Source organism: Sparus aurata, chromosome 18 (assembly GCF_900880675.1).
Source record: "Sparus aurata chromosome 18, fSpaAur1.1, whole genome shotgun sequence".
Taxonomy (NCBI): Eukaryota; Metazoa; Chordata; class Actinopteri; order Spariformes; family Sparidae; genus Sparus; species Sparus aurata.
The window spans coordinates 27,744,546-27,770,584 of NC_044204.1; the positions used below are offsets into that span (position 1 = coordinate 27,744,546).

At 39.5% G+C, this 26,039-nt stretch overlaps 4 protein-coding genes across 5 annotated transcripts in view; all 4 read left to right on the forward strand.

Annotated features, from left to right (window-relative positions):
• The first annotated feature begins 3,213 nt into the window (after positions 1-3,213).
• Positions 3,214-5,874, forward strand: LOC115569138 (phospholipase A and acyltransferase 4-like). Of its 2 annotated transcripts, none has more exons than XM_030397080.1 (5): positions 3,214-3,314; positions 4,113-4,195; positions 4,653-4,767; positions 4,981-5,249; positions 5,491-5,874. In XM_030397080.1, the coding sequence occupies exons 2-5, from the start codon at positions 4,175-4,177 to the stop codon at positions 5,548-5,550; spliced, it is 465 nt and encodes a 154-aa protein (XP_030252940.1). In that variant the 5' UTR covers positions 3,214-3,314; positions 4,113-4,174; the 3' UTR covers positions 5,551-5,874. The 2 variants fall into 2 exon arrangements, with proteins under 2 accessions (XP_030252940.1, XP_030252941.1); XM_030397081.1 differs by lacking the exon at positions 3,214-3,314 and adding an exon at positions 3,330-3,469.
• Positions 5,875-8,633: 2,759 nt separating this feature from the next.
• On the forward strand, positions 8,634-14,057 carry LOC115569132 (phospholipase A and acyltransferase 4-like). Its single transcript, XM_030397072.1, has 5 exons — positions 8,634-8,708; positions 11,046-11,140; positions 11,503-11,611; positions 11,755-12,023; positions 13,292-14,057. The coding sequence occupies exons 2-5, from the start codon at positions 11,126-11,128 to the stop codon at positions 13,436-13,438; spliced, it is 540 nt and encodes a 179-aa protein (XP_030252932.1). The 5' UTR covers positions 8,634-8,708; positions 11,046-11,125; the 3' UTR covers positions 13,439-14,057.
• A 3,948-nt stretch (positions 14,058-18,005) lies between these two features.
• On the forward strand, positions 18,006-22,144 carry LOC115569141 (phospholipase A and acyltransferase 4-like). Its single transcript, XM_030397083.1, has 5 exons — positions 18,006-18,140; positions 20,613-20,693; positions 21,064-21,160; positions 21,394-21,656; positions 21,824-22,144. Exons 2-5 carry the CDS (start codon positions 20,673-20,675, stop codon positions 21,854-21,856), a joined length of 414 nt encoding a protein of 137 aa, XP_030252943.1. The 5' UTR covers positions 18,006-18,140; positions 20,613-20,672; the 3' UTR covers positions 21,857-22,144.
• Positions 22,145-23,826: 1,682 nt separating this feature from the next.
• Positions 23,827-26,039, forward strand: part of LOC115569137 (phospholipase A and acyltransferase 3-like) — a 28,402-nt gene continuing 26,189 nt past the window's right edge. The window contains exon 1 of the mRNA XM_030397079.1: positions 23,827-23,852. Within this exon, the coding sequence (XP_030252939.1) occupies positions 23,838-23,852 (15 nt within the window). The 5' untranslated portion in view covers positions 23,827-23,837. The remainder of the gene's footprint in view (positions 23,853-26,039) is intronic.

Sequence of the window (26,039 nt, forward strand, 5' to 3'; positions counted from 1 at the left end):
TTCAAATCATTCAGGAAAATAAAAGGCTCAAAAAATATCCCCTCACCCTAAATGGGATCAAAACATGGTGATGTCAGCTTTTGGTGAGGGCAGTGGGCTCTCTGCATCTGCCATGTGTGTGGCTTACAAATGATATTTGAGACTCGACGTAATTCAGTGGTAACTCATTTAACTTTTGTCCTATCGACCGAACCATCTTGCAGTGTTTAGAAGGTGAATTTGCCGTTCATAAGTCCTTTCTCCATTTCCTTTCACTTTCGCTTTTCAGTCCATGTGTTTTTCCCAAACCGCCAACCCTGCTTCTTCTTCTTCTGACTCCCTTTCTTATCCTTCTGCCGCCCTCTGGATCAAGACTACAGGTGCCATCGACGGCCGTCAATCAAACAATGTGCATTTCTTTTTTTTTTAAATACCGAGCATTAATCGCGCGTCTAAAAACTTAATGGCGTTCAGAGGAAGTTGCGTTAATGCATTAACTTTGACAGTCCTAGTTTGTACATTCCGTGGTACACACTCTGGGTGACCGACTCAAGTGACTCGAAAACCCGATTCATCTTAGTGAGTGAATCATACAAACTTAAGTCAGTAAAAGGAATTGAGTATCCCATCACTGGCATGAACGCCTCCTTCTCAAGACTGCAAGCTGAGCAGGGCGTGTACTTATAGTCCAGGCTGACAGTGATTTTCCATTCACTGTTTCCCAGAACATTCCTCAGCTTCTCTTTCCTCCCCTCCCCTCACCTCAGTCGGGATAGACATCAAGCTGCTGGAAGCTGCGCCTGAGACTTCATCTGTGAATAAAAAGAGAGAAACAGTTTGTGCAGGATTATGAACTAAATATTGCAACATGTTTTTATTGTTGTATTAATCATGAATCAGTTCAAACAAATAATCTAATTTGATAATCTAGTCTGTAAATGTTTACAGTGAAAGCTGGCTGTTATTATTCCAGACTCTGACAGGTCAGGATTAGAGAGTAGCAGTACAGACAGAGGACTCACCGTCTGGTGGTGATGTCAAGTGAACCACGTAGCCATCACCAACATACACAGCCCAGTGCTGATAGCCACCTAGCAAGACCTCAATCAAGTCCCCAGGCTCTGGTGTCTGATCAGACTTGGATGAGAACAAACAGGAAACATGTTTGACTTTGGAACAGACTGTTTGGAAAGAACTGCAGTACATTTGAGAACTCTGACATAATCTGGGTTACACAGAGAAGTGCAGATAATATCAGACTTTAAAGTTGAATCATAAAGCTGATAAATAAAGCAGCTAACATTGAGCTAAATTACCTTCACTGAATAAGTGCAGCATCTACACATGCAGCAGATGGCGGTATGCAAATATAGAATCAGTTTGTTGATTGTTAGTGTATCACAGATAAAGACAAAGAAAAAGACAACACTGAAAAGAAGATGATGAAGGAGAAGAAGAGAAAGAAGACGAAGAAGTGGCAGAAGATGATTTAGTATTCTGATCCAGTGATAGTTTCCTAACCTGTGACAACCAGTTGCCCATGTCAGTTTGTTTCGTCTGTAAACCTTAAACTGGTTTCACCTTCCAGATGACTCTCAGCACCTGCAGGAACAAATCATTTCATTAGCACACAACATGAGATAAAGAGAAAATCACATCATTGATGTGGGAATTGTGTTAGAAAAGAGTAGTAGTAGTCTTTATTTAAAGCTTTTATTAGTCAGGGCAGTGGTTTTCAAACGTGTTGTGTCAAAGGCACACCTGTATTCATATCTGTGTAAAATAGCCTCTATAGCATCGTGTTATCTAATCACTCTGTACACAGATACTTTTAGATCCCTGGAGGGTTTGTAAAGGACTTTTTCAGGGAAGAGATTTTGCCTCAGTGTGAGGAAGTTAGGGTTGTCAAAAGTATCGAAACTCAAAAAAGGATCGATTATAAAATGTTGTATCCGGATACGATACTCTTTTTCAAAAGTATCGAAAATATGATGCCAAGTCCCCAGGAGCTATGAAAATAAACAGAGCTGTGGCAGAGTAGATATGTATGGATCAGGTTCCTATTCACACAGTGAAGAAACCTGGGTTCCAACAACTTATTAAGCAGCTAAACCCAAGGTATGCTCTTCCCTCTCGGAATCATAGTTATCATAGTTGCAGTTTCTTTTTGCACAACTGTTTTTTATTATAAATATTTAATGTGTGGTTCTGTTAATTGTTACTTGTTGTAACAGAGGTTATTTTCGCATTTTTCTTGTTGATAAAAATATTTCTTTAAAATTTTGGGGTCTTTTTTTTATACTTGTGGTATCGAAAATGGTATCGAGTATCGAATATTTTCCTGAGTATTGGTATCGAGTTGAAAATTTTAGTATCGTGACAACCCTAGAGGAAGTAAATGTGTACAACAAAGGATATAGTCAATTAAAAACTCACTCATTCTCACTGTTCTCTTCATCCACCTGGCCTCTCTTTCTCTCCCCTTTGGGCATATCTGGAGTGAAAGTTTGCCTTTCCCTGATGTGGAGTTTACATGCGTTCTTTTTCTTTCATTGTGAGTTCACTAAATAGCTCTTATTTTAATTCTAGAAGAGACAGTATCAGAGGAATCTAGCATATCTGACCTCACCTCTGCTTTCTGTCTCCCTCAGAGCTCCGAGGTCCATGCAGTCTTTTGTCTCAGCATACAAAATAAGCTATTATCTCTCTGTTCACCTAAATATTATTTAAACTATACCTTAACTGATCCCTGCTCTCTTTCTTTCGTTTGTCTGCCTGTCTCTGCATCTCTCTCTCCATCTGTCTCTCTCTCATTCTCTCTGTTTTTCTTGGTGAGGAGCTCTTTATTTTACATGGATATATGGTCTTATTGTGGGCATAACTGTGTATTTGTATAAACAGTATATTTCATTAAACACTGAAAATACATCTCTAGCAGTGTTTCTGCTGTGACATGGGAATTGTGTCACCCTCCCAAGACGAAAGTCGTATCAAGTAGTGATAGTGAAAGAGCGTATCAATTTTTGAACATGGTTACTGTCTTCCATGTATGCTACTGCGCTTCATTTTGAAACAACGGAATGCTCGTATATATCCTCTGGTATGTCGTGTGCCTCCACATATCGTATAAATAATAATGGTGGGCCCCCATGGCCAAAAATGCCAGGGCCATTTTTTGGTCACAGTCCAGCCCTTAGTACAAGCCCTGCTCAGTTGGCATCATTGAGAAGGGGGCGTTAATGCTGGTGGGCAAGATGATGCCATACTCTCTCTGCAGCAAGAACTGTGGGCACTTTGTAACCGAGCTGCGCTGCTGAAAAGCTGAGTCCCGGCAGGTCAGTGGACCCATTTTTACCAACAAGACTCTTTCTGTCGCTGTGGTGAAAAACAGAGAAGGGTTAGCAGTGTTAGCCAGGAAGTAGCCAGTTGTTTTTGAAACTGTGATTCCAGTTGCCTACATGACAGCACCTATAAATCCTGCTTTATGAAGGTCAGCATTGTTTCTGTTAAAATCTTTTTTCAGAGCGATGCTTTAAACAAGGACTGTTTTTCTAGTTAGAACCTGCAGCATTTGTATTATTTTGTTTATTTGCTCAATTACTTAAAATTGAGTCTGTCGGGGTCGACTTTTATCTTGAAATGTCAAGTTTATTCTGGGCTCTCGACTTTATTCACCTCCTCTCATTATATTTTTCTCAGCCCTGGTCCTGACACCTCAAGCTGGTTTAGAGAGGTGCAGAGTAAACATGTTGGGACTGTGGATTTAGGGTGTGTCTGTTATTTTGTTCAAGAGATGTTACTGTAAATCTAAACTGAACTAAGATGAGCTGACCACATTAGCTGTAACAAATGTCATAAAGATAAAAAAAACGACACCTCAGAAAAAATGTAAAACTAAACTAAAACAACAGATGATAAAGCTAATTTGATGAGGCTATTTTACACAGATATGAATACAGGTGTGCCTTTGACACAACACGTTTGAAAACCACTGCCCTAACTAATAAAAGCTTTAAATAAAGACTACTACTACTGTTTTCTAACACAATTCGCACATCAATGATGCCTCAACATTACATTTACTTCTCTCTTTATCTCATGTTGTGTGCTAATAAAATGATTTGTTCCTGCAGGTGCTGAGAGTCATCTGGAAGGTGAAACCAGTTTAAGGTTTACAGACGAAACAAACGCTGACATGGGCAACTGGTTGTCACAGGTAAGGAAACTATCACTGGATCAGAATACTAAATCATCTTCTGCCACTTCTTTGTCTTCTCTGTGTCTTTTCATCGTCCGCTGATTCGTCGTCTGCCACTTCTTTGTCTCCTTCTCAGTCTGCTTTTTCTTCATCTTCTTCGTTGTGATGTTTTGTCTTCTTCTCTGTTTTTTTCTGGTTCTTCATCATTTTCTTCTTCTTTGTTATCTTTATCTTATTTGTCTTCCAGTTTGTCTTATTCATTTTCTCTGTCATCTTTGTCATCTTCTTCTCTGTTGTCTTTTTCATTCTTCCTTCGTTCATCTTTGTCTTTATTGGTGTTTCATTGACAATCTACAAACCAACTTTACAGTTGGATACTTAACCAAGAATATGTCAGAGTTCTTAAATGTACTGCAGTTGTTTCCAAACAGTCTGTTTCAAAGTCAAACATGTTTCCTGTTTGTTCTCATCCAAGTCTGAGCAGACACCAGAGCCAGGAGACTTGATTGAGATCTTACGAGGTGGCTATCAGCACTGGGCTGTGTATGTTGGTGATGATGACGTTGTTCATGTGACATTGCCACCAGGCGGTGAGTCCTCTGTCTGTACTGCTACTCTCTAATCCTGACCTGTCAGAGTCTGGAATAATAACAGCCTGCTGTCACTGTAACATTCACAGACCAGATTATCAAATTAGATTATTTGTTTGAACTGATTCATGATTAATAAACCACTAAAAATATGTTGCAATATTCAGTTCATAATCCTGCACAAACTCTGTCTGTTTCTCTTTTTATTCATAGCTGAAGGTGCAGGTGCAGCTTCCAGCAGCTTGATGTCTGTCCCAACTGGGAAGGCCATGGTGAGGAAACAGAAGCTGCAGGAGGTGGCGGGAGACAATGGATGGAAAATCAACAACATCCTGGACAACCAGTACAGACCCCGCTCACCTCGCATCATTGTGGAGGAGGCGCTCAGGCAGGTGGACACGGTGATAGAGTACTCCGTCTACACCTCGAACTGTGAGCACTTTGCAACCAACCAGCGGTACGGACAAGCTGAGTCCCGGCAGGTCAGTGCACCCATTTTTTGTTTTAATTTTTTACAAACAAGACTGTTATTGTAGCTTTGCTAAAAAAAAAAAAGAAGAGTTAACAATGTTAGACAGGATGTAGCCAGTTGTTTTGAAAGTGTGATTCTTTGGTTTTTAAAACTTTATGATTCCCAGTGTTGTGAATGATTTTAAAGGACTTTAGATTGTCAATAAAACTCTGCTCATCTTCTAACTTCAAGATGTTTGTTGCTCTCCACAGGTGCTTGATGCAGTAGCTACACATAGTGTGATTGCAGTCAAATTCTTCAGAGGTCTATAGACAGACGGACAGAATTCTTCTTCCAACTCTCCTCCTGTTTAAAACGTTTCCCTTTTTTAATTAACATGCCAAGATGACATTTTTAAAAAAGATTTTAGATGATCTTTTTTAACGATTTTCTTGTTTACTTGATAAGAAATTCAAAAGGGTGAAAAAGCTCCTTGAATCAAATCTGAATGTCTCTGAAATCCAGAAAGTTCATTTTTGCCAATACATGATAAGACAAGAATGTCTTAAACAATCAAAATGAGCTAATTATATATCACAGACATGTCTTGTAATGTCCCACACACTCTTTATTGTAAGAGCACCTCCATGAACTCAGTTTCATGATGACTGAACTAATTTAATACTTCTGTACTTGTCTTCTGACATATCCCCGCTGATTGTTTGTTAATTGAGTCTATAAAGTTCTGACTTCCTCTGACATTAAAATCTCTGTCATTGCTTTGAATAAAGAATAATTTGTGTGAATCTGGATGGTAGTCTTTCTTTCTGCAGCATTACACATAGCGGCCATTTTCCTCTGACGTCAAGCTCAGGGTGGGAAGTCCAAATAATGTTATCAAAAAGATGAGCCTCCCACCCTGACTTGATGTCAGAAGAAAATGGCTGCTGTGTGACTATGTGACTCAGGCTGGTTTCAGTATTGAATGTAATCATACATCATCAAATACCACTGTCATAACTGTTCACTTATTGCTTTCAAAGCATTTTGATAAGAAGCCACAAACTGTATTATTGGTGTGAAGCACAATGATAAAGGAGCAATGTAGGTTTTTGTAAAAAGAAGGAAAAAGGAAAAATATGCTGTACAATTTGAACCAGCTAGCATAGCTTTTATGTTCTCCACTTCTACAGCTGCTCTCTTGGATGCTTTGGTGGAGCTTGCTTTTAGGCAGCATAATTGTTTCTGATTCTGCGTACGCAGCGGTCTAGGAGACAGAGTGTTGATTGCATGAGAGTTGTACTGAGCCCTGAAGGGAATGAGTCAGTTAATAGGTAGAGACACACAAGTGGTAATTTATTAAAATGGGGCACCATCATGCATATGAGAGGGGAGCAACAACAACACAAAAAACAACTTATTTTATAACAATCATAGAATATTATACATACTGTTGAATGAAGACTGCCGGAGGGATTCATATTCTGATACCGACGTTGTTGAAAAGTTTCCCTGAGGCAGACCTTCAGGAAGAAGCACACAATTTAAAGGAAATCTTGCTAAATGTCGATGATGATAATATTCTTAAACGTGCAACAAACAATGAGAGTATGTCTTTTTATGATAAATGTACTTTACAGCTAATAAAATGCTGTTGATTCCCTGAAGGGAATGAGTCAGTTAATAGGTAGAGACACACAAGTGGTAATTAATTAAATGGGGCACCATCATGCATGTGAGAGGGGAGCAACAAAAAACTACTTATTTCATAACAATCATAGAATGTTATACATACTCTTAGTAGTCTACCAAAGTCATTCATAATCAGATGCCTAATGTGTTGAAAGATTTCCCCTGACACAGACCTTCAGGAAGAAGCACACAATTTAAAAGAGGTGTTGCTTAACAGCACTGATGAGAATGTTCTTGCGCAACAAACAATGTGGGTATGGCTTTTTGTGATAAGCTTTGTGTTGAGATTCATTGAAAGGACAGAGACAAAAAGAGGGAATTGTCTAGTGGGAAGACTGTAATCTTGGAACACATCAACCTTATTTGTCTAAGCTGGATGACTGAAGCCTCATATTAGATTCAATTGAACTTTAAGAACATGGACTGTGGATTTTGTTCTCCAACATCGAAAAAATGTTGAAAGGGATCTTTCAACGGACAACAGAACAGGATTACAGTCAGCAAAACATGTTCCAAAGTGCACATAAGCGTGTGATTGTAGCCGACTGTGCACACAGTCTCAGAGGAGATGGAGCGCTGACGGCAGAAGCTGGGCCCGGAATCGAATGAGCTCCTTAATAAAGTAGTCACATACAATTAGAACTGCTGTGCCTGAGCCGACATCATACTTGTGCTATGACAAAAAAAAAAAAGAAGAGAAAGAAGGAACACCATATATTGTAACAATCAGAGTGTTGTTATAACATACTGTTGAATGTTGACTCTCACTGCGATCCATATTCTCATCCCTGTCCCGCAGGACAGGTTCTCTGAGAAGACCCTTCAGCCTCAGGGAAGACCCTGAAGGGTTAAGAGCAACATCACGGCAGACCAGGTTAGAGCAGAGTTGAAGAGAATAAAAACTCGGAAAGTGGCCGGCCCTGATAAGGTGTCTCCTTGATTACTCAAAGCCTGTGCCGTGGAACTGGTGGAGCCTCTTTAACACGTGCCTCCGACAGGGAGCCATTGACCATTGGTAACAACGAGCGGAGTTTGCACTGATTTTATCCCTGAACTTTCTTCTTCACATTCTTTTTACTTTTGCTATATATTTCTCTGAGTGATCTGTTTTTTACGTGGGGGAAATATGCGCGTATGTATAAGCTACTAGATGTCCAAAATTTCCCTCGAGATGAATAAAGTATCCATCTATCTATCTGGCAAACAATGCCTCAATGTACAACATAGATGAGTCTGGCTTTTTGTGATAAAGTTATTTGACTACTCTTAAACAATAGCTGTGTGAATACAGTTGATAAAGTGTTGTACTAGAATATGTGGACAAAGAGCAATACCTGACTTATACATTTTAAAGAGTTATTTCTCATTGACATCAGTACAGTCTCTGCAGAGTGTTATGATCAAAGCCGGCCCTGGGCATATAGGCAGTATAGGCATATGCTAGGCCGTCATTTTTATTTTTTTATTTTGTTATTTTTTTCACCACTGTTATTACTATTACTATTTCGAAATATTATATAAGCCCATAGCACCATAACGTCATAGCAAAGACTATTAAATAACGGAGAAGCCTTTTTGCTGGGTTCTGGCTCGGTGCACTGTACCTGTCCCCTGTGAGGGGGGCGGGTCGAGAGGCGAGCTGCCTGAATCTGAACGCACCGAGACCCCAAGACCAAGAGAGAGAGTTACTGATACTGTAGCAGAACCACAGGGTCCAAAAGACTGAAACCATCCGGCACCCCAGTGAAGGAAAAGCAGAGGGAGAAGAGGAAGAAACACGTGAAGTAAGAAGACTGAGGTACAGTACCCAGCAAACATTTTCTCGACCTGTGTCTAGATGAAGACGTCCAATTGGCATCGCGTCCCGTAAGTGACTGTTTTTCAACATGATGAAATAATATCAGGGCAAATATGACCTAAATAAATATGCATTTTAGAGCGGTTTAACTGAATAAATACTGCCAGAAAACATTTTCTCGACCTGCGTCTAGATGAAGACGCGTCGTGACGTTATGTGTCACGGTAGATTGCCATCACAACATCCGGTCTCAGAATATGAATAAACAGGCCTTTTTTCCGTTTCAGTTTTCTAGTGATTTTTTTTTTTTTGTTATATGAAATAGAAAATGAAAATCGAATCATTTTTATAATTTCGCTCATCCCTTTTTGACCATGAAAAAGAAAAACGCCTTGTATTTCAAGTTTAATTTGTATATTCTAAAACGAAAATCAAATAACCACTAGTTTTTTGTTTTTTAATACCCGTTTCTGAAAGGAACATCCAATGACCAAAAGATACACGGACCCTCAGTAAACCAGTCAGCGTTCAGCGTTTGACCTTTTGTGTTTTTCTGTCTTTGTTTTATTAGAATTAGATTATCTCTCTGTAAAAGCAAGTAACCTCTGTCTGTCTGTGTGTGTGTGTGTGTGTGTGTGTGTGTGTATTCCTCAAATATCTCTGCGGATCAGGATCAGACTGACCTGAGAGTTTCAACATGGCTGCTGCGTGGTTCAAGGGTGTGCTATTTCGCATTTGTTTGGGCTGCAATGATACCGTTAATAAATTATTTCATAAATGCTTTACAAATTCCACGAGCATTGTCCACCGGAGCCACTACAGTCACGTGCGCACCAGAGCCAATCACTGCACACCGTGGCAACGCGTGCACCAGAGCCAATCACTGCAGAGCCCACCGCAACCCCCCACCTTGAGAAACAAGCAGATTTATACCTGCAGCGGCGGGAGCTGGACCGGGATTTTGCCGGCGGTTCGGTTCTGTTCTGTTCTGTGCATCTAAACTGACTGTTGTGGATTAATGAGATTAAACGAGTCCAACCGAGTCTGTTCGGGTCTGAGGAGATCCGGAGACGCGCAGACAACAAAGTGGAATCGGAATCTGTGGATGTTCGTGTGTAGCTAGCCGCTAGCTAGCAGCTAGCTACTAGCCGCTAGCTACACGGCCCACTTCCCGAAGCGACGGACCGGAAAGCATCGGCACGTCCAAAACCGGACCTAGGGTAAATAATGTCCGCCACGCTTTTTCGCGAACATTGCCGTCACGTTTGCTTTGTGTCTGGTGCAGGAAGAAACGGTAAAAACGGGCTTTTGTCACAAAAGTGTCCAAGCAGCAAGTTTGGTTGTTGAGGAACAGGAAGTTGTGGGAGGGACGTAGGCGGATGATTGACATGCAACGACGGTCGGTGTGTGTGAGAGTTGAGAGATTTGTGACATTTAGCATGTTTGGAGTGTGTAGTTAGTGTGTTATGTAGTGTTTGGTGTAGTGTGTTAAGTGAGTAGTGGAGTCGTTTTTTTGTTTAATGAGTCAGAATAATGAGGAGAAGCTGAATGTGGAGCAGGCAGTGCAGCTCTTCATTCAGCTGGAAGGAGCACAGGCAGACCTGAGCATTGCCTGCATTGAAATGTAAATAGTTACATATGACTTTGTAAATTTTTTAAATGTATGCACACATTTAGATAAACAACAATTTATATTTGCATTATAAGTAAAAAAAAATAAAAAAATAAAATGGTTTGTTAAACATATTTGTGGTTTTCACAGTAAAAAAATCTAACTTTTTCTACTCGGATTTCATGTTTTTTTTTTGTGATTTTAGGTCCATTGTGTTAATACAATATGTCAAATTAAAAAATAACTGTACAGTCACACATATGAGGTTGTGCTGAAAATAAATAAATAGCTTTTAAGATGAAATATAATGGCAAAATCAAAAATAGTCAAAGACAGCCAATTATACCCTGGAATATCGGATTTCACAAAAACCTAAATATCCCTGACGTCTCACCTTCAAACACAGCCTCATTTTGCCATCCATGAAAAAGCTCCTTAACCTCCCACTTTTTTATAGGAATACACTTTTCTTACGGGCACTGCACTAGTTATTGTAATATACAACCAAACAGGTCCGTGTATCATCTGATCATTCAATTTACCATTTAATCTGGCAAACGAGTCAATATTTTGTTTTTCTGTTTGTCTGTATGCACCAAACATTGAAAACTGGTGCTTATTTTCCTATTTTCAGCCCAAAATGGAAAATATAATAAACAAGGAAACCAAAACTAAATAATTAATTTAATTTACATTTTCCGTTATTGTTGTGCCATTTCCCACAGTACAGACCCAGATCCTGCAGGTGCTGAGAGTCATCTGGAAGGTGAAACCAGTTAAAGGTTTACAGACTAAACAACCTGAAATGGGCCAGTCAGAGGTTAGGAAACTATCACTGGATCAGAATACTAAATACTCTTCTGCCACTTCCTCATCTTCTTCTCTATCGTCCTCTCCTTCATCATCTTCTTTCCAGTCTTCTTCTTTGTCTTTATCTGTGGTTCATTGGCAATCTACAAACCAATTTTACATTTGCATGCTGCCTTCTTCTGCATGTGTAGATGCTGCACTTGTTCAGTCAATGAAGGCAATTTAGCTCAATGTTACCTGCTTCATTTATCAGCTTTATGATTCAAGTCTTATATTTTCTGTGCGTTTCTGTGTAACACAGATTATGTCAGAGTTCTCAAATGTACTGTCTGTTCCAAAGTCAAACATGTTTCCTGTTTGTTCTTGTCAAAGTCTAATCAGAAACCAGAGCCTGGGGACTTGATTGAGGTCTTCCGAGTCGGCTATCAGCACTGGGCTGTGTACATTGGTGATGGCTTAGTTGTTCACTTGGTACCACCCTGTGAGTCCCTTGATACTACTTAGATTGCTTGTTTAGATAAACCAATTTATAATTAATAAACCACAAGTATGTCACCATAATTAGTGTATAATCCCATGCAATTTTTTTTTTTGTCTTTCTTCTGACACCCATTTGATTTACAGCTGAAGTCGCTGGCGCTGGGGCCAGCAGTGTGATGTCGGTCGCAGCTCAGAGGGCCGTGGGGAAGAAAGAGAAGCTAAGTGATGTGGTAGGAAACGACGATTGGAAAGTCAACAATGACCTGGATGAGAAGTACGAGCCCCATCAAACAGATATCATTGTGAAGGAGGCGCTTCAGTTGGTGGGAAAGAAGAAGCCGTACGACATCGTGGCATGGAACTGTGAGCACTTTGCAAAGAAGCTGCGATATGGAAAAGCTGAGTCCAGGCAGGTCAGTGGACCCATGTTTGTCTTTTACATTAAAGAAACCTTTTTGTGTCTGGGGTGGAGGTTGTGTTAGTATGAGATGAATTAAGTTAAGTTAAATGAATGATAATAGAATAGTAATAGAACACACAAACACAAGAAACACAATAAAGGAATGCAAAAGGTGGTAGGGTTTTTTTTTTAAAAAAAGGTTTATGCTGAAAAATATGAAGGTTTTCAGTCAGTTCAATTGGTCAAATATTACTGAGGTCACTGCACCCAGAATCTTTTGAGAAAGTTGTCTTTTCACAGGTGGTAGTTTGTCCATTATGAAGCACAGCCAGCTTTGTTTCATTTATTATTAATTTAGTTTTAATTTAGGCTCTTTCTAACTTGAATAACACTAACACAGAGAGCAGTTTCCTTTCTTTGGTACAGGCACATTTTGTACACATGACAATAAATAAATCAATAAAAAACAGAAATCCAACAGTTAGGCAAAAATAAAAGCGATAAGACTGCAAATTAAGGATAAAGATACAATTAAAATATGAGACAAAACTCTTCTTTTTAGTCAAAGTTGGGTGAACAAACATGGTGTACTGGAAAGAGATGTGTGACATATTTTAAAGTTCTAAATTAATTCACCAAAGCCTGAATCAAACTGGCATCACCTGACTGCAGACAACTCCACGATGGAAAAAAAATCAAAATATATGAATATCTTTAGTGTAGGCCTTCAGTGCATCATCCTCTGAGCACCACAGGGTGGAGCCTCTAACACACAAGCTTCAACAAGAAGACTACACTCAGGGCTGTGGTGAATCAAAATGTGTCCGCTGGCTGAACTGTCCATAAGAAGTGATGGATAATTCATAAAAAGGTGAGTAAATCCTGTTTGAGGTGAAAAAGCTGGTTAAACTGACTTCATGTGCGTCTGCTCCCCACTTGAGTCCTGCTGCACTGTCCTTCTGAACTGACCGCATCAAGCAGTCCTCCTACATCACAGTCAGTGTTCAGCTCAGGACTTGTGGCTGCAGCCGGCCATGAAGAAGACATGGTAGAAGTTGTCGTGTCAGCTACAATGATTCAAAGAGACTCATTGTCACGATGAGGATCAACACACAAATGAAAACTCTTCAAACCTTTTTGACATCATAATAGAAAAGGATGGTACAAAAAATGTCTAATTATGAGGGATATGTGTGGATACATTTTAATGGCGCTTTGAATGTCAAGACTGCTCATCAGATTCCTGCCTGCAAACTAAAAGATGTTACATTTTGTCTGCAGGTGCGTAAAGCAGGAGAAGCAGCCATGGTTGCAGGTGTGGCAACAGTGGTGATTCTGGGTATTGTGGCTCTGTTTCGAGCTCTGTTTCGAGCACTGTTTGGAAGAAGCAAGAAAAAAGAAACGGTGACAGTGACACGCAGTGATTGAAGTCCAGGGTCGCCTCTTCAGGGGGCTTGATCAACAGATCACCAGCAAAGCCTAACAACTATTTATCATGATCACTCATGATCAGTTGAGGTGATCTTTTCCATTAAAAAAACAAAAGTGGCTTACTGGAAGACAGGCACGTGCACTCATTTAGTGCCTAAAATCTTCATATGGTGTGACATGAAAATAATTGTATATAAACTGAATATGGGTTATACCTTTCTTAAGTTACTCACTTCATCAAAGTCATTTATCATAACTAAACTGTAATCCATTATAGTTTTGTGAAAATTAATTAAATTTGTGTATTATTTTCTAAATCATCGCTCGATGTGAGACCTATGCTGTCGATCTTTAAACATATTTTCTATTTATTGTGACAAACCTTGCTATACAATTATGAAAATATTTGTGACTCTTGCTGACACTATTTTCCATGTATTCCATGAACATTTTCAAGTTTTGTCATTAATGAAGGTTTGTTATTTTCACAATTTGGAATGTCACACCATAAGATAATGTCGCCGTGTGTCAATGCAAACCATGTATTATCCTACTCATTGGTGAGTTCTGATCACTCATATGGCAGGAAATATTTAACCACTCTTAAATGCTGGAAGGTAATATTCAAACTTTATTGATTTATTTGATATTTAACAATAAAACAATATTAACCATATGAACATATGTTTGTGTATCAAATGTCATTTCATTTCAATTTAAAACTGGTCTGCAATATGTATTAGTATAAGTAAAACAAACACATTTTTTCATATCATATGAACCATGAACATACAGGGCAGCTGAGTGGATCCATTGATAAATCAATTCATCTAGACTTCATAGTACATAAGCCAGTCAAATTTGGAGAGGGTAGCAAACCGACTGCCTTGCTGAGGTCGTGATATGCCACGAACAACTTCCTGATCTTGGTAGTAAATGCAGTCTCGCCTATTTGGCCAGACAAAACCATTTTTGTCTCCAAGTTGTTTCATGCAGTTTACCTGCAGCCCCTCCATACTGATGTCAACAATTTATCCCACATATGGTTTTCCCTCATACTTAATTAAGACAAACTGTCCTTCTGTGTATTCTTCATCTGAAGTGGTGTCTGTATCTTCAGCTTGGGCCTCTCCAATTGATGCACTTGGTTGGGCACATGCATACAGCACCTGAGTAGAAGAGCTTCAAAAGGAGAGATTTATATGTCATTGACACCAGGCACGTGCACACAAAAGGCCCAAGGGATGCCTGAGCCCCTGCCCTTTTTACCTCCTATTATAAAGTTCCCTTTTTGTGTGTTTTTTTCACTTTATGCAGCATGTAGAACTGACGGCTGCCTTTTTATAGCAGTGTGAGATTTAAAAAATAAATAAACATTACAGGCACATGTTGAATGTAATTAAATATTTATGTCAATATCTTAATAAAATTACTTGACCTTTGAACTGGTACAGTTTCACACTATAGCACTGATCAGTCAATCACTATTGTTTTATTTCTTTGGAATGAACGCACATGGAGAGGTTTTAAGCAAGTTACAAGCTACAATGATAGATTAGTGTACTCTTTTTCCCCTGTCAGAACAAAAGAAGTGTACAAAGTGTCATTTTGAAGTGAGGAGTGAAGAGTGAGCGTTACCACTCTCTAAAGCAGCATCCTCCTTGCTGCTGGTGGATGCTTTTATCCAGGAGAGCAGAGGCTGCCTGCTGTAGCTCCCTTTCTTTTTCCTTTGTTATCCTCTCCTTTCTAGGCATTATGCTGCAATTGGTAAATAAAAAGAGACCAACAATATGAATAAGACTGTTTGGTTATATTTCAACAAGGCACAGGGCTACTTTTTCTGCAGGCAATTGGGAATTTCCTGTTTGTCATTTAGCAAATAAATTACTGCAAGTGTTAATTATGTAGCCTAATGTAAACCTACTAAATATTCATTTTAAGTGAGTATACTGATAGATTCACATGCTGTAGGATACCAATGACAAACTCTACCGGTGGTCATCATCACGTCATATCTATTATTGCAGGTGAGCAGTCTGCTAATGTATGCCCAGCTGTGTGGCGTTGAGACAGGCAACTTCACAACAGAGACAAATAAATGCAAGTTATACCTTGGCAACTGAGGCTTAGGGGGCAAACAACATACTCGACTCGATTCATTTATGTGTTACCTGGCTGGTGGGCAGGGGAGGAGGTGTGTTTGGGCTGCAGCAGTGCACTGTCTGCTAGGGGTGGGCAGATCGATCCAAATATCGATAGTATCGATACCAAGGTGAGTATTGGTATCGGATCGATACCAGCGTGATGAGATCGATATTTTTGTGGTAGTTTCTCTTCTATAAATTCAGCAAATCACTTGTATTTCTTCACAGAGTTTGTGTGAGCGCAGCGCTCCTCTTCACCTCTCTCACTCCGCTCACTCAGGTTCACTGTAACTGTAACTCAAAAATATATACTTATATTAAGATATATAACCTACCTCAAGAATATAATAACCCTTTTGTGTATCTGTTGAAGGAACATTAGTATTCCTATTTAGGCTACATGCAGGTTAGAGATTTAATATGTTAAATAAAGTACAAAATCATTAATTGATCAGGAATTTTCAAGTAAAAAGTATCGGTATCGGTATTGGTATCGGCAATACTGGCCCTGTATTTACTTGGTATCGGATCGATACCAAAATTTGCAGTATCGCCCACCCCTACTGTCTGCTGCTACAACGCGCCTCCGTTTGTGTTCGCTCTGCGCGTTCACGTTGACAGAGGTGTGTGCGGGTGGGGTGGGAGTTGGAGGGAATATTAATTGGGGCATTATTATCACACGCTTTTAATCGACGAGCACTTATAGATGATCATGTCAGCATGCGCCACAAAAAACCCCCCCAAAAAAACTAAACATAAACTTGAACTTTCAAAACGGCACTTGCTTGGTCCAGAGGGCAAAGGGCAGGTGCTTTAGCACCACCTAGTGTCTACCTCTGCACACCACTGCATATTTCAGAAGAGTGTCATTTGTGCTTGTTAAATTAACTGCTTGTTAATGACAGTTAAGAATAATCTGACAGCTGTCTGTGTCGGCTGTTTATCTTTCCACAAATTTTCAGCTTCTTCCGAATATTGAGTTTATTGTGACTTTGCTGTTGTAAACATTGTTGTTCCTACTAACAGTCACAGTAGTAATTTCTTGGTTTTGTCACATGTTTAGATGTGTAGCTTGTATTTCTAGTTTGCACTTGCCCTCCAATAAATAGCCTGATAATAAACCAGTGTTTTATTGCTTTTTAAGAACCGCAGCTGAATTGCATGTCTTCCAAACCTCAGTATTATGATAATGTGAATAAACTCATGTTGACAATAACTTGTTGACACAAATGAAATGGCAATTGCATATCACTCACAGCTACACAGGAAACACAGCTAAGTAGTTAGCTTTCTATAAGTACTTCGTTTATTAATTTTACATTAATTAATCAACATATTGTGTTATTAAGGCCTGAAATGTTTTTTGGTGCGTGCGCATGTCCTGCCCTTTTCTGACTTTGAGCCCCTTCCCCTCTATAATGATGTGCACGTCCCTGCTGGAAGATTATCATAAATAGACGCATTAAACAAACCTCTTGAATCAAATCTAAACGTCACTATCTGGAGTTTCTAATGTTTTGTCATCCTCTGACATGTAAATGTTTGTAATTGTTTTGAATAAAGAATAATTTGTGTGATACTCAATGAGACTTTCTGTCTGCGACACAGCGTCCCCTCACACCTCGTGATCCCTCAGTAAGGTTTCAGTTTTTGATTTCTTTATTTATGGTTTTTAACTGTTCACTTATTTCCTTGACCACTATTGTTTATTTTGATTCCAAGGCACTTTTAATTAGAATGAGCATACTGTACTATATTAATGTTACTGTGTGGAAACAGGCCACATTGAACTCGTCTTTATCTTGTCCAACTCTATTGTTATTGTGTGTAACAATGATAATTAAGTTACCTATTATTGTCTTATGCCGCATTTATATGTGAGGATCTGGTTATTATAGACACAGATTAAATATTTAACTGTCATTTATCATCACAGTAACAGAGTTACATTCATTGGCAGCTGTAAACACATAAAAACATTATAAAAATACACATGTCTGTTTGGTGCAGACCTGTGTACTGAACAAATAAGGAGTAGTTAATATTTGCAATCATCAGAGAACGTTACAGACGTTGTTTTTGTTTCTTATCTGTTTCTCAAAGATATCCGGATGTGTGTGAATGTGTAAATGAGAGGCATTAAATTACAGCACTTTGTAGAAGGAGCTGTATAAAATTCACTCCATTGACGTCGACACAGTGGACTCGGACATCCTGTATGTAATATAAATGTGTAGGAGGCGTATACAGTGTGTGGTCATTGAAAGTGTCTTCTGATATTCTTCACAGAAAATTAGTCGAGGCCAGTGAGTCTGAGTTTGAAAAAATAATGAATCGTATCATTATATTAACGGATCCCACAGACATGAACACCATACAAGGGTTAAGCTACATTTGTGTTATTAGTTTGTGTTAAAGGAGTGGACATTGTGACCTTTGGGGGATGCTTTTATTCTGAAGGTTTCCTGAACAGCAGCTATCAGCTCACTGACACACAGCTGAAGTTTGGTGGGGGGCTTCTTGGAGGTCTCAGAGATTGGACCTTATTGTTGAAGGTAAGAAAACAAACTGTCAAAACATCAACACAGACTGTAGTGTAACCGGGGACTGTTGTGATTTCTAGTTAGAAGAACCTGCAGCATTTGTTTATTTGCTAAAATCTTAAAACGGGGTCTGTCGGGATCGACTTTAACCTTGAAATGTCAAGTTTATTCTGGACATTTCGACTTTATTCACCTCCTCTCATTATATCTTTCTCAGCCCTGGTCCTGACACCTCAAGCTGGTTTAGAGAGGTGCAGAGTAAACATGTTGGGACTGTGGATTTAGGTTGTGTCCGTTATTTTGTTCAATAGAAGTTACGCAAATCAAAACTGAAACTAAACTGAGCTGTAACAAATGCAATAGCGCCGAGATCCAAAAGTGGCTGAAGGTATGTCGATTGCTGCTCAGCGGCATATACCGATCCCTAGACTGGTATAAAGATTCTCGGAGTGGTATGCTGCTATTATGCCGCTGTTATTCCACCGACACATGACGGTATGTGCCGCTTGAGATTGTTATGGTACTGAGAGACTGTTGGATGGGTACCGCTCCCTGATGAATATGCAAATATAATGCCACTGGGCTGGTTTGACGACAAGTACTGCCGTAAATGTATATAAAACATTTCTTTATTGACAATGCTAACTTAACACATTACCTTAAGTAAAGGAACATATGTATGTTGTTGGGATGTAAACATATAGACAGTAATTACACGTTGAACTCTTGCGATATGATAGTAATGTCTACATTTCTGCCTATAAACTAGAAAGAGCTAGCCTTAGCTAATATGGCTAATGTTAGCCCAGCCACCGTAGCCAGTCTGACTAATCGATAGTAGAATATTTGAGCCAACCAACAAAACAATACTTAGTGACAGGTTTTCATTATTAGGAGAACACAATAATACATTACTTCATATAAAATCTACTAAGCAGGACATAAACCATTGTGGCATATTATCATGTTTGCGCCATAATTGGTTGACTCAGAGTTTCTGCTATCGATTAGTCAGACTGGCTATGATGGCTTAGCTAACATTAGCCATGTTAGCTAAGGCTAACTCTTTCATTAGCTTTATGTAATTTATAGTGTTAAGTTAGCATTGTCAATAAAGACAAAAAAAAATGTATACATTTGTCGTCAAACCAGCCCAGTGGCATTACATTTGCATATTCATCAGGGAGCGGTACCCATCCAACAGTCTCTCAGTGCCATAACAATCTCAAGCAGCACATACCGTCATGTGTCGATGGGGATCGGTATATACCACTCCGAGAATCTTTATACCAGTCTGGGGATTGGTATATACCACTCCGAGAATCTTGATTCCACTCCAAGAATCTTTATACCAGTCTGGGGATCGGTATATACCACTCCGAGAATCTTTATACCAGTCTGGGGATCGGTATATACCACTCCGAGAATCTTTATACCAGTCTGGGGATCGGTATATACCACTCCGAGAATCTTTATACCAGTCTGGGGATCGGTATATGCCGCTGAACAGCAATCGACATACCTGGATCTCGGCGTCACTCAACAAATGTCGTAAACTCAAGTTAAATAAAAACGATATCTTTTCAGAAAAATGTCAAACTAAACATTGAGAACGATCATTTTAAAGATGTTTTTGTACCTTCAAGAGTTTCAAGGTTACTTACTGGAAATTAAAACTGAAACCAAATCAAAATAGTGGAAAAATTAGATGAGACCGGGAACCAAATAATAACTGAACTGAAACAACAGATGATGAAGCTAAAAAAAATATTTAAAACTTTTTTTTAAACTAAGTGTTCGTAATAAAGTGGCTACTGAGTGTATTGATGGGGACTGAACTAACTAGAAGAGCTGTTATGATGTCACACAACATCTGGTTATAATGGATGATAGAAAATATGTCTGATTGTTGTTATCACATTTTGTTTCATTCACCCATTTATATAGAATTGTGTTAAGGTTTTGTGAGTAACACAAAGGAACTATAACAGCATGTTCTTATACAACCCTGTGTTGTAAAATGATAAATAAATCAACATTATAACTTGTTTCCTGAGTAAATCAGTCAGCGTTTGTCCTTTGTCCTTACAACCATTGATTATTGTCGTAATACACAATGAAACAACAAGTGATGAGCGAGTTTAAATGTACTATATCCTTTGTTGTACACATTTACTTCCTCATACTGAGACAAAATCTGTTCCCTAAAAATTTCCTTTAAAAGCCCTCCAGGGATCTAAAAGTATCTGTGTACAGAGTGATTAGATAACACGATGCTATAGAGGCTATTTTACACAGATATGAATACAGGCGTGCCTTTGACACAACACGTTTGAAAACCACTGCCCTGACTAATAAAAGCTTTAAATAAAGACTACTACTACTCTTTTCTAACACAATTCCCACATCAATGATGCCTCAACATTACATTTACTTTTCTCTTTATCTCATGTTGTGTGCTAAAGAAATGATTTGTTCCTGCAGGTGCTGAGAGTCATCTGGAAGGTGAAACCAGTTTAAGGTTTACAGACAAAACAAACTGACATGGGCAATTGGTTGACACAGGTTAGGAAACTATCACTGGATCAGAAAACTTTATCATCTTCTTCGTCTTCTTCATCTTCTTCTCCTTCATAATCTTCTTTCCAGTGTTGTCTTCTTCTTTATTCTTTATCTGTGGTTCATCTACAAACCAACTTTACATTTGCATACTGCAATCTGCTGCATGTGTAGATGCTGCACTTGTTTAGTCAAAGAAGGTAATTTAACTCAATGTTATCTGCTTTATTTATCAGCTTTATATTATCTGCGCTTCTCTGTGTAACCCAGATTATGTCAGAGTTCTTAAATGTACTGCAGTTGTTTCCAAACAGTCTGTTACAAAGTAAAACATGTTTCCTGTTTGTTCTAATCCAAATCTGATCAAACACCAAAGCCTGGGGACTTGATTCAGATCTCCCGAGGTCTCTATAGTCACTGGGCTGTGTATGTTGGTGATGGCTACGTGGTTCACATGACAACACCATCAGGTGGTGAGTCCTCTGTCTGTACTGCTACTCTCTAATCCTGACCTGTCAGAGTCTGGAATAATAACAGCCTGCTGTCACTGTAACATTTACAGACCAGATTATCAGATTAGATTGTGTGCTTGAACTGATTTATGATCAATAAACAACTACAAAACATGTTGCAATATTTAGTTATAATAGGATAGTCATATTCCTGCACAAACTCTGTCTGTTTCTCTTTTTATTCAAAACTGAAGTCTCAGGTGCAGCTTCCAGCAGCTTGAGCTCTTGCTTTTCTAAGAAGGCCATGGTGAGGAAACAGAAGCTGAAGGAGGTGGCGGGAGACAGCGAATGGAAAATCAACAACATCCTGGATGAGACACACAAGCCCCGCCCAGCTGACATCATTGTGGAGGAGGCGCTCGGGCAGGTGGGCAACAGGATGGAGTACTCCGTCACCAGGGAGAACTGTGAGCACTTTGCAACCAAGATGCGTTACGGAAAAGCTGTTTCCTTTCAGGTCAGTGGACCCATTTTTCGTGTGGCTGTGGTGAAAACAGAGAAGGGTTAGCGATGATAGACAGGATTAAAAATCTATATTTTCCAGAGTTGTGAATGATTTTAAAGGACTTTAGTTTGTTAAGAAAACTCATCATCTAACTTCAAGACGTTTGTTGCCTTCCACAGGGGATGCTGGTAGGTGCTTTTTTCCCACAGTAGCTGTAGCTGAAGCTGCAGTAGAAGTCCTCAGAAGACTGCAGACAGACTGACAGACATTTTCCTCCACCTCTCCTCCGATCTGAAACTTTCCGGAACACTACACTTCCTCTTTATTGTAAGAGCACCTCCATGAACTCAGTTTCATCCACTTCAGCACTTCTGTACTTTTCTTCTGACATGTCCCCGCTGATTGTTTGACAATTTAGCTGGAGTCTATAAAGTTCTGTCTTCCTCTGACATTAAATTGTTTGTCATTTCTTTGAATAAAGAATAATTTGAGTGATTGTGGATGGTAGTCTTTCTTTCTGCACCATTGCACATGGTGGCCATTTTACTGCGGTAAAGTGAGCCGCTGTCTGATGTCCTTTGCACCTGAACTACAGTAAATATGGTAAGCATGGTCCTAGAACAAAGTGAAGGGAGTCTGCTGTGTTTGTTTCTCATGTTTTTTAAGGGGTCTTAAAGGGGTGGGCTTTTATTTCATTTCATTTTTTTGTTGGTTGTTAATAGCTGTTGTGGTTGGTAACTCCAAATATCATCTCCTATCATGAATGAAATCTGGAAATATTGTACTTGAATTTCTTGAATTTTGACTTTATGGTCAAAACCAAATCAAAAGGTCTAAATGTTATTCTGACTTTGACTTTTCATCAAACTATTCCTTCAGAGGTTAGTTCATTGTCTTTGTATCTTCTTCCTGATGTCTTACTCTATCACAGGTACAGATTTGGTTACATTTCACTGCAGCAATGTGGAGAAATCTCACCTCAAAATCACCTCTAAAATGAATAAAGAATAATGAAGTCCACAGAAGTTCAAATCATCAATTTTCCATTCACCACATTAACTTTTGATGCAGATCCTGATAAAGTGACGGATCCAGGGAGTTTTTCTGACTTCCAACATTTTTTTAAATAATCTTTTTGGCCTATATATGGATTTATTGACAGGATAGATTGACAGGAAACAGGATGAGAGAGAGGGGGAGTGACACGCAGCAAAGGGCCCCCGGCTTGGTATCGAAGCTTGTGCCGCTGCAGTGAGGACACTAAGTACTATGTACTAAGCCTCTGTACATGTTACGCCCACTCTGTCATCTGAGATAACCAGCGCCCCGACTTCCAACAGGTGTATTTAGCTGGCTGGTATCTATGAGTGAGTACAAACTGATGAAGAACAATAAAGAAAAAAAATATTTAAAGGTTTGATTGAGCCTCGGTGGAGGTATGTGCTCTACTGAGTGCCATTGTAGTTTTGTATGAATCTGTTTTTAAGAAGGGTTAGATTCAACAGGTCAGAATGACGTGCAGGTCTTGAGTCAGCTGGCAGAGGTGGAGTTGCAGGGGAGGATCAGAGAGCAGAGAGGTTTACTTGAGGTGAAGCGCTGGAGAAGGTTGAGGAGTGTGGTGGCTGTTCTGCTCCTCTCCCTACAGAGGGAAGTGGAGACACGGGTGAACTGGCTCAGAGAGTTTCAGGGCTGGTGGAGGCTGGAGGTCGAGGAACTCCAGTTATCAGGGAAGCCACACCAGAGCAGATCTGAAAACAGAACAGTACAGAAACCACAAAAACAGCCACACCAAAGATCCCAATCATGATACACACTTTTCTTTACATTCCATCTGTAGCTAACACACAGCGATAACAGTTTAATCTTTACTAAACATGTTAAGTTAGATCTCAAAACTGTTTCATTTTGTGTTTCAGTATTTAACGTGGCTGTTTACCCCTTGATGACTCAATTTACCCTGACTACATGCACATTTTTTAATTGGTAAAAATAACGCCTCTCTAAAACAAGTTTGACAAGACAGCAGTAACTACCATTTAGTTATACAACCATGTTTTGTAGAATGGTAAATAAATGAATCACATAAAATCCAGGTCAACGGATTATCTACATCAATGATTTGTTCCTGCAGGTGTTGAGAGTCATCTGGAAGGTGAAACCAGTTTAAGGTTTACGGACGAAACAAACGCTGACATGGGCCAGTCAGAGGTTAGGAAACTATCACTGGATCAGAATACTAAATCATATTCTGCCACTTCTTCCTCTTCTCCCTCATCATCTTTCTTTTCAGTCTTCGTACTCATTTTCTTCGTCTTCTTCTTTGTCTATATCTGTGGTTCATTGGCAATCTACAAACCAACTTTACATTTGTATACTGCCATCTGCTGCATGTGTAGATGCTGCACTTGTTCAGTCAAAGAAGGCGATTTAACTCAATGTTATCTGCTTTTATTTATCAGCTTTATGATTCAAGTCTTATATTTTCTGTGCTTTCTCTTTGTAACCCAGATTATGTCAGAGTTCTCAAATGTACTGCAGTTCTTTCCAAACAGTCTGTTCCAAAGTCAAACATGTTTTTATGTTTGTTCTCATCCAAGTCTGATCAGACACCAAAGCCTGGGGACTTGATTGAGGTCTTGCGAGGTGGCTATCAGCACTGGGCTGTGTATGTTGGTGATGGCTACGTGGTTCACTTGACAACACCACCAGACGGTGAGTCCTCTGTCTGTACTGCTACTCTCTAATCCTGACCTGTCAGAGTCTGGAATAATAACAGCCTGCTGTCACTGTAACATTTACAGACCAGATTATCAAATTAGATTATTTGTTTGAACTGATTCATGATAACTAAACCACTAAAAGACATGCTGCGACATTTAGTTCATAATCCTGATTCCTGCACAAACTGTCTGTTTCTCTCTTTTTATTCATAGCTGAAATTCCAGGTATAGTTTCCAACATCATATCTGCCCCAGCTGCAGCTTTCAGCAGCTTGAGGTCTGTCCCAACTGAGAAGGCCATGGTGAGGAGAGAGAAGCTGGAGGAGGCTGTGGGAGACAACACATGGAGAATCAACAACAGCCTGGACAAGAAGTACGAGCCCCGCTCAGCTTCCATCATTGTGAAAGGACAACATGATGGAGTACTCCGTCCTGAGCAAGAACTGTGAGCTTTTTTGTGGCTTTGGAGAAAAACAGAGAAGGTTTTACAATGGTAGACAGGATGTAACGTGTAATGTGTGATTGTTTGCTTTTTAGAATTTCATTTCCCAGAGTTGTCAATAAAACTTCTAACTTGATGTCTGTTGCCCTCCACAGGTGCGTGAGGCAGAACAAGTGGCAAAAGCTGCAACACCTTTTGTTGCAGTGGGAGCTATCACTGCGGCATTTGCAGCAGGAGTCAATGGAAGTCAATGGAACCTCTCCTCATGTCAAAAAAGACTTTCCATATTCTAATTGAAATGCCAAGATTACATTTTTTTTTCTTTACATCTTTTTATATTGTTTTTTCAAAAGGGTGAAAAGCTCCTTGAATCAAATCTGAATGTCTCCGAAGTCCAAATCATTTATTGTTGCCAATACAGAATGTCTTAGACAATGAAAATGAGCTAATTATATATCACAGACATGTCTTGTAATGTCCCAGTTACTCTCTTTATTGTAAGAGCGCTTATGTGAACTCAGTTTCATGATGTCTGAACCAATTCAATACTTCTGTACTTGTCCTCTGACATGTCCCCGCGGACTGTTTGACAATTTAGCTGGAGTCTATAAAGTTCTGACTTCCTCTGGCATTAAATTCTCTGTCATTGCTTTGAATAAAGAATAATTTGTGTGATTCTGGATGGTAGTCTTTCTTTCTGCAACATTTCACACGGTGGCCATTTTCTTCGGATGTCATGCTCAGGGTGGGAAGTCCAAATAATGTTATCAAAAGGATGAAGTAGTATGCAGGGAATCTGACAAATAGTTAACATTTCACAGCTACCTAATTAATCAGATACTGATAAGACGATACTGAAAAGTCTGATGAGAAACTGGGGCCCGAGGACTTGATTGAGATCTTCTATGAATATCTTTAGTGTAGGCCTTCAGTGCATCATCCTCTGAGCACCACAGGGTGGAGCCTCTAACACACAAGCTTCAACAAGAAGACTACACTCAGGGCTGTGGTGAATCAAACATTGTGTCCGCTGGCTGAACTGTCCATAAGAAGTGATGGATAATTCATAAAAAAGTGAGGAAACCCTGTTTGATTTGAAAAAGCTGGGTAAACTGACTTCATGTGCGTCTGCTCCCCACTTGAGCCCTGCTGCACTGTCCTCTGAACTGACCGCATCAAGCAGTCCTCCTACATCACAGTCAGTGTTCAACTCAGGACTTGTGGCTGCAGCCA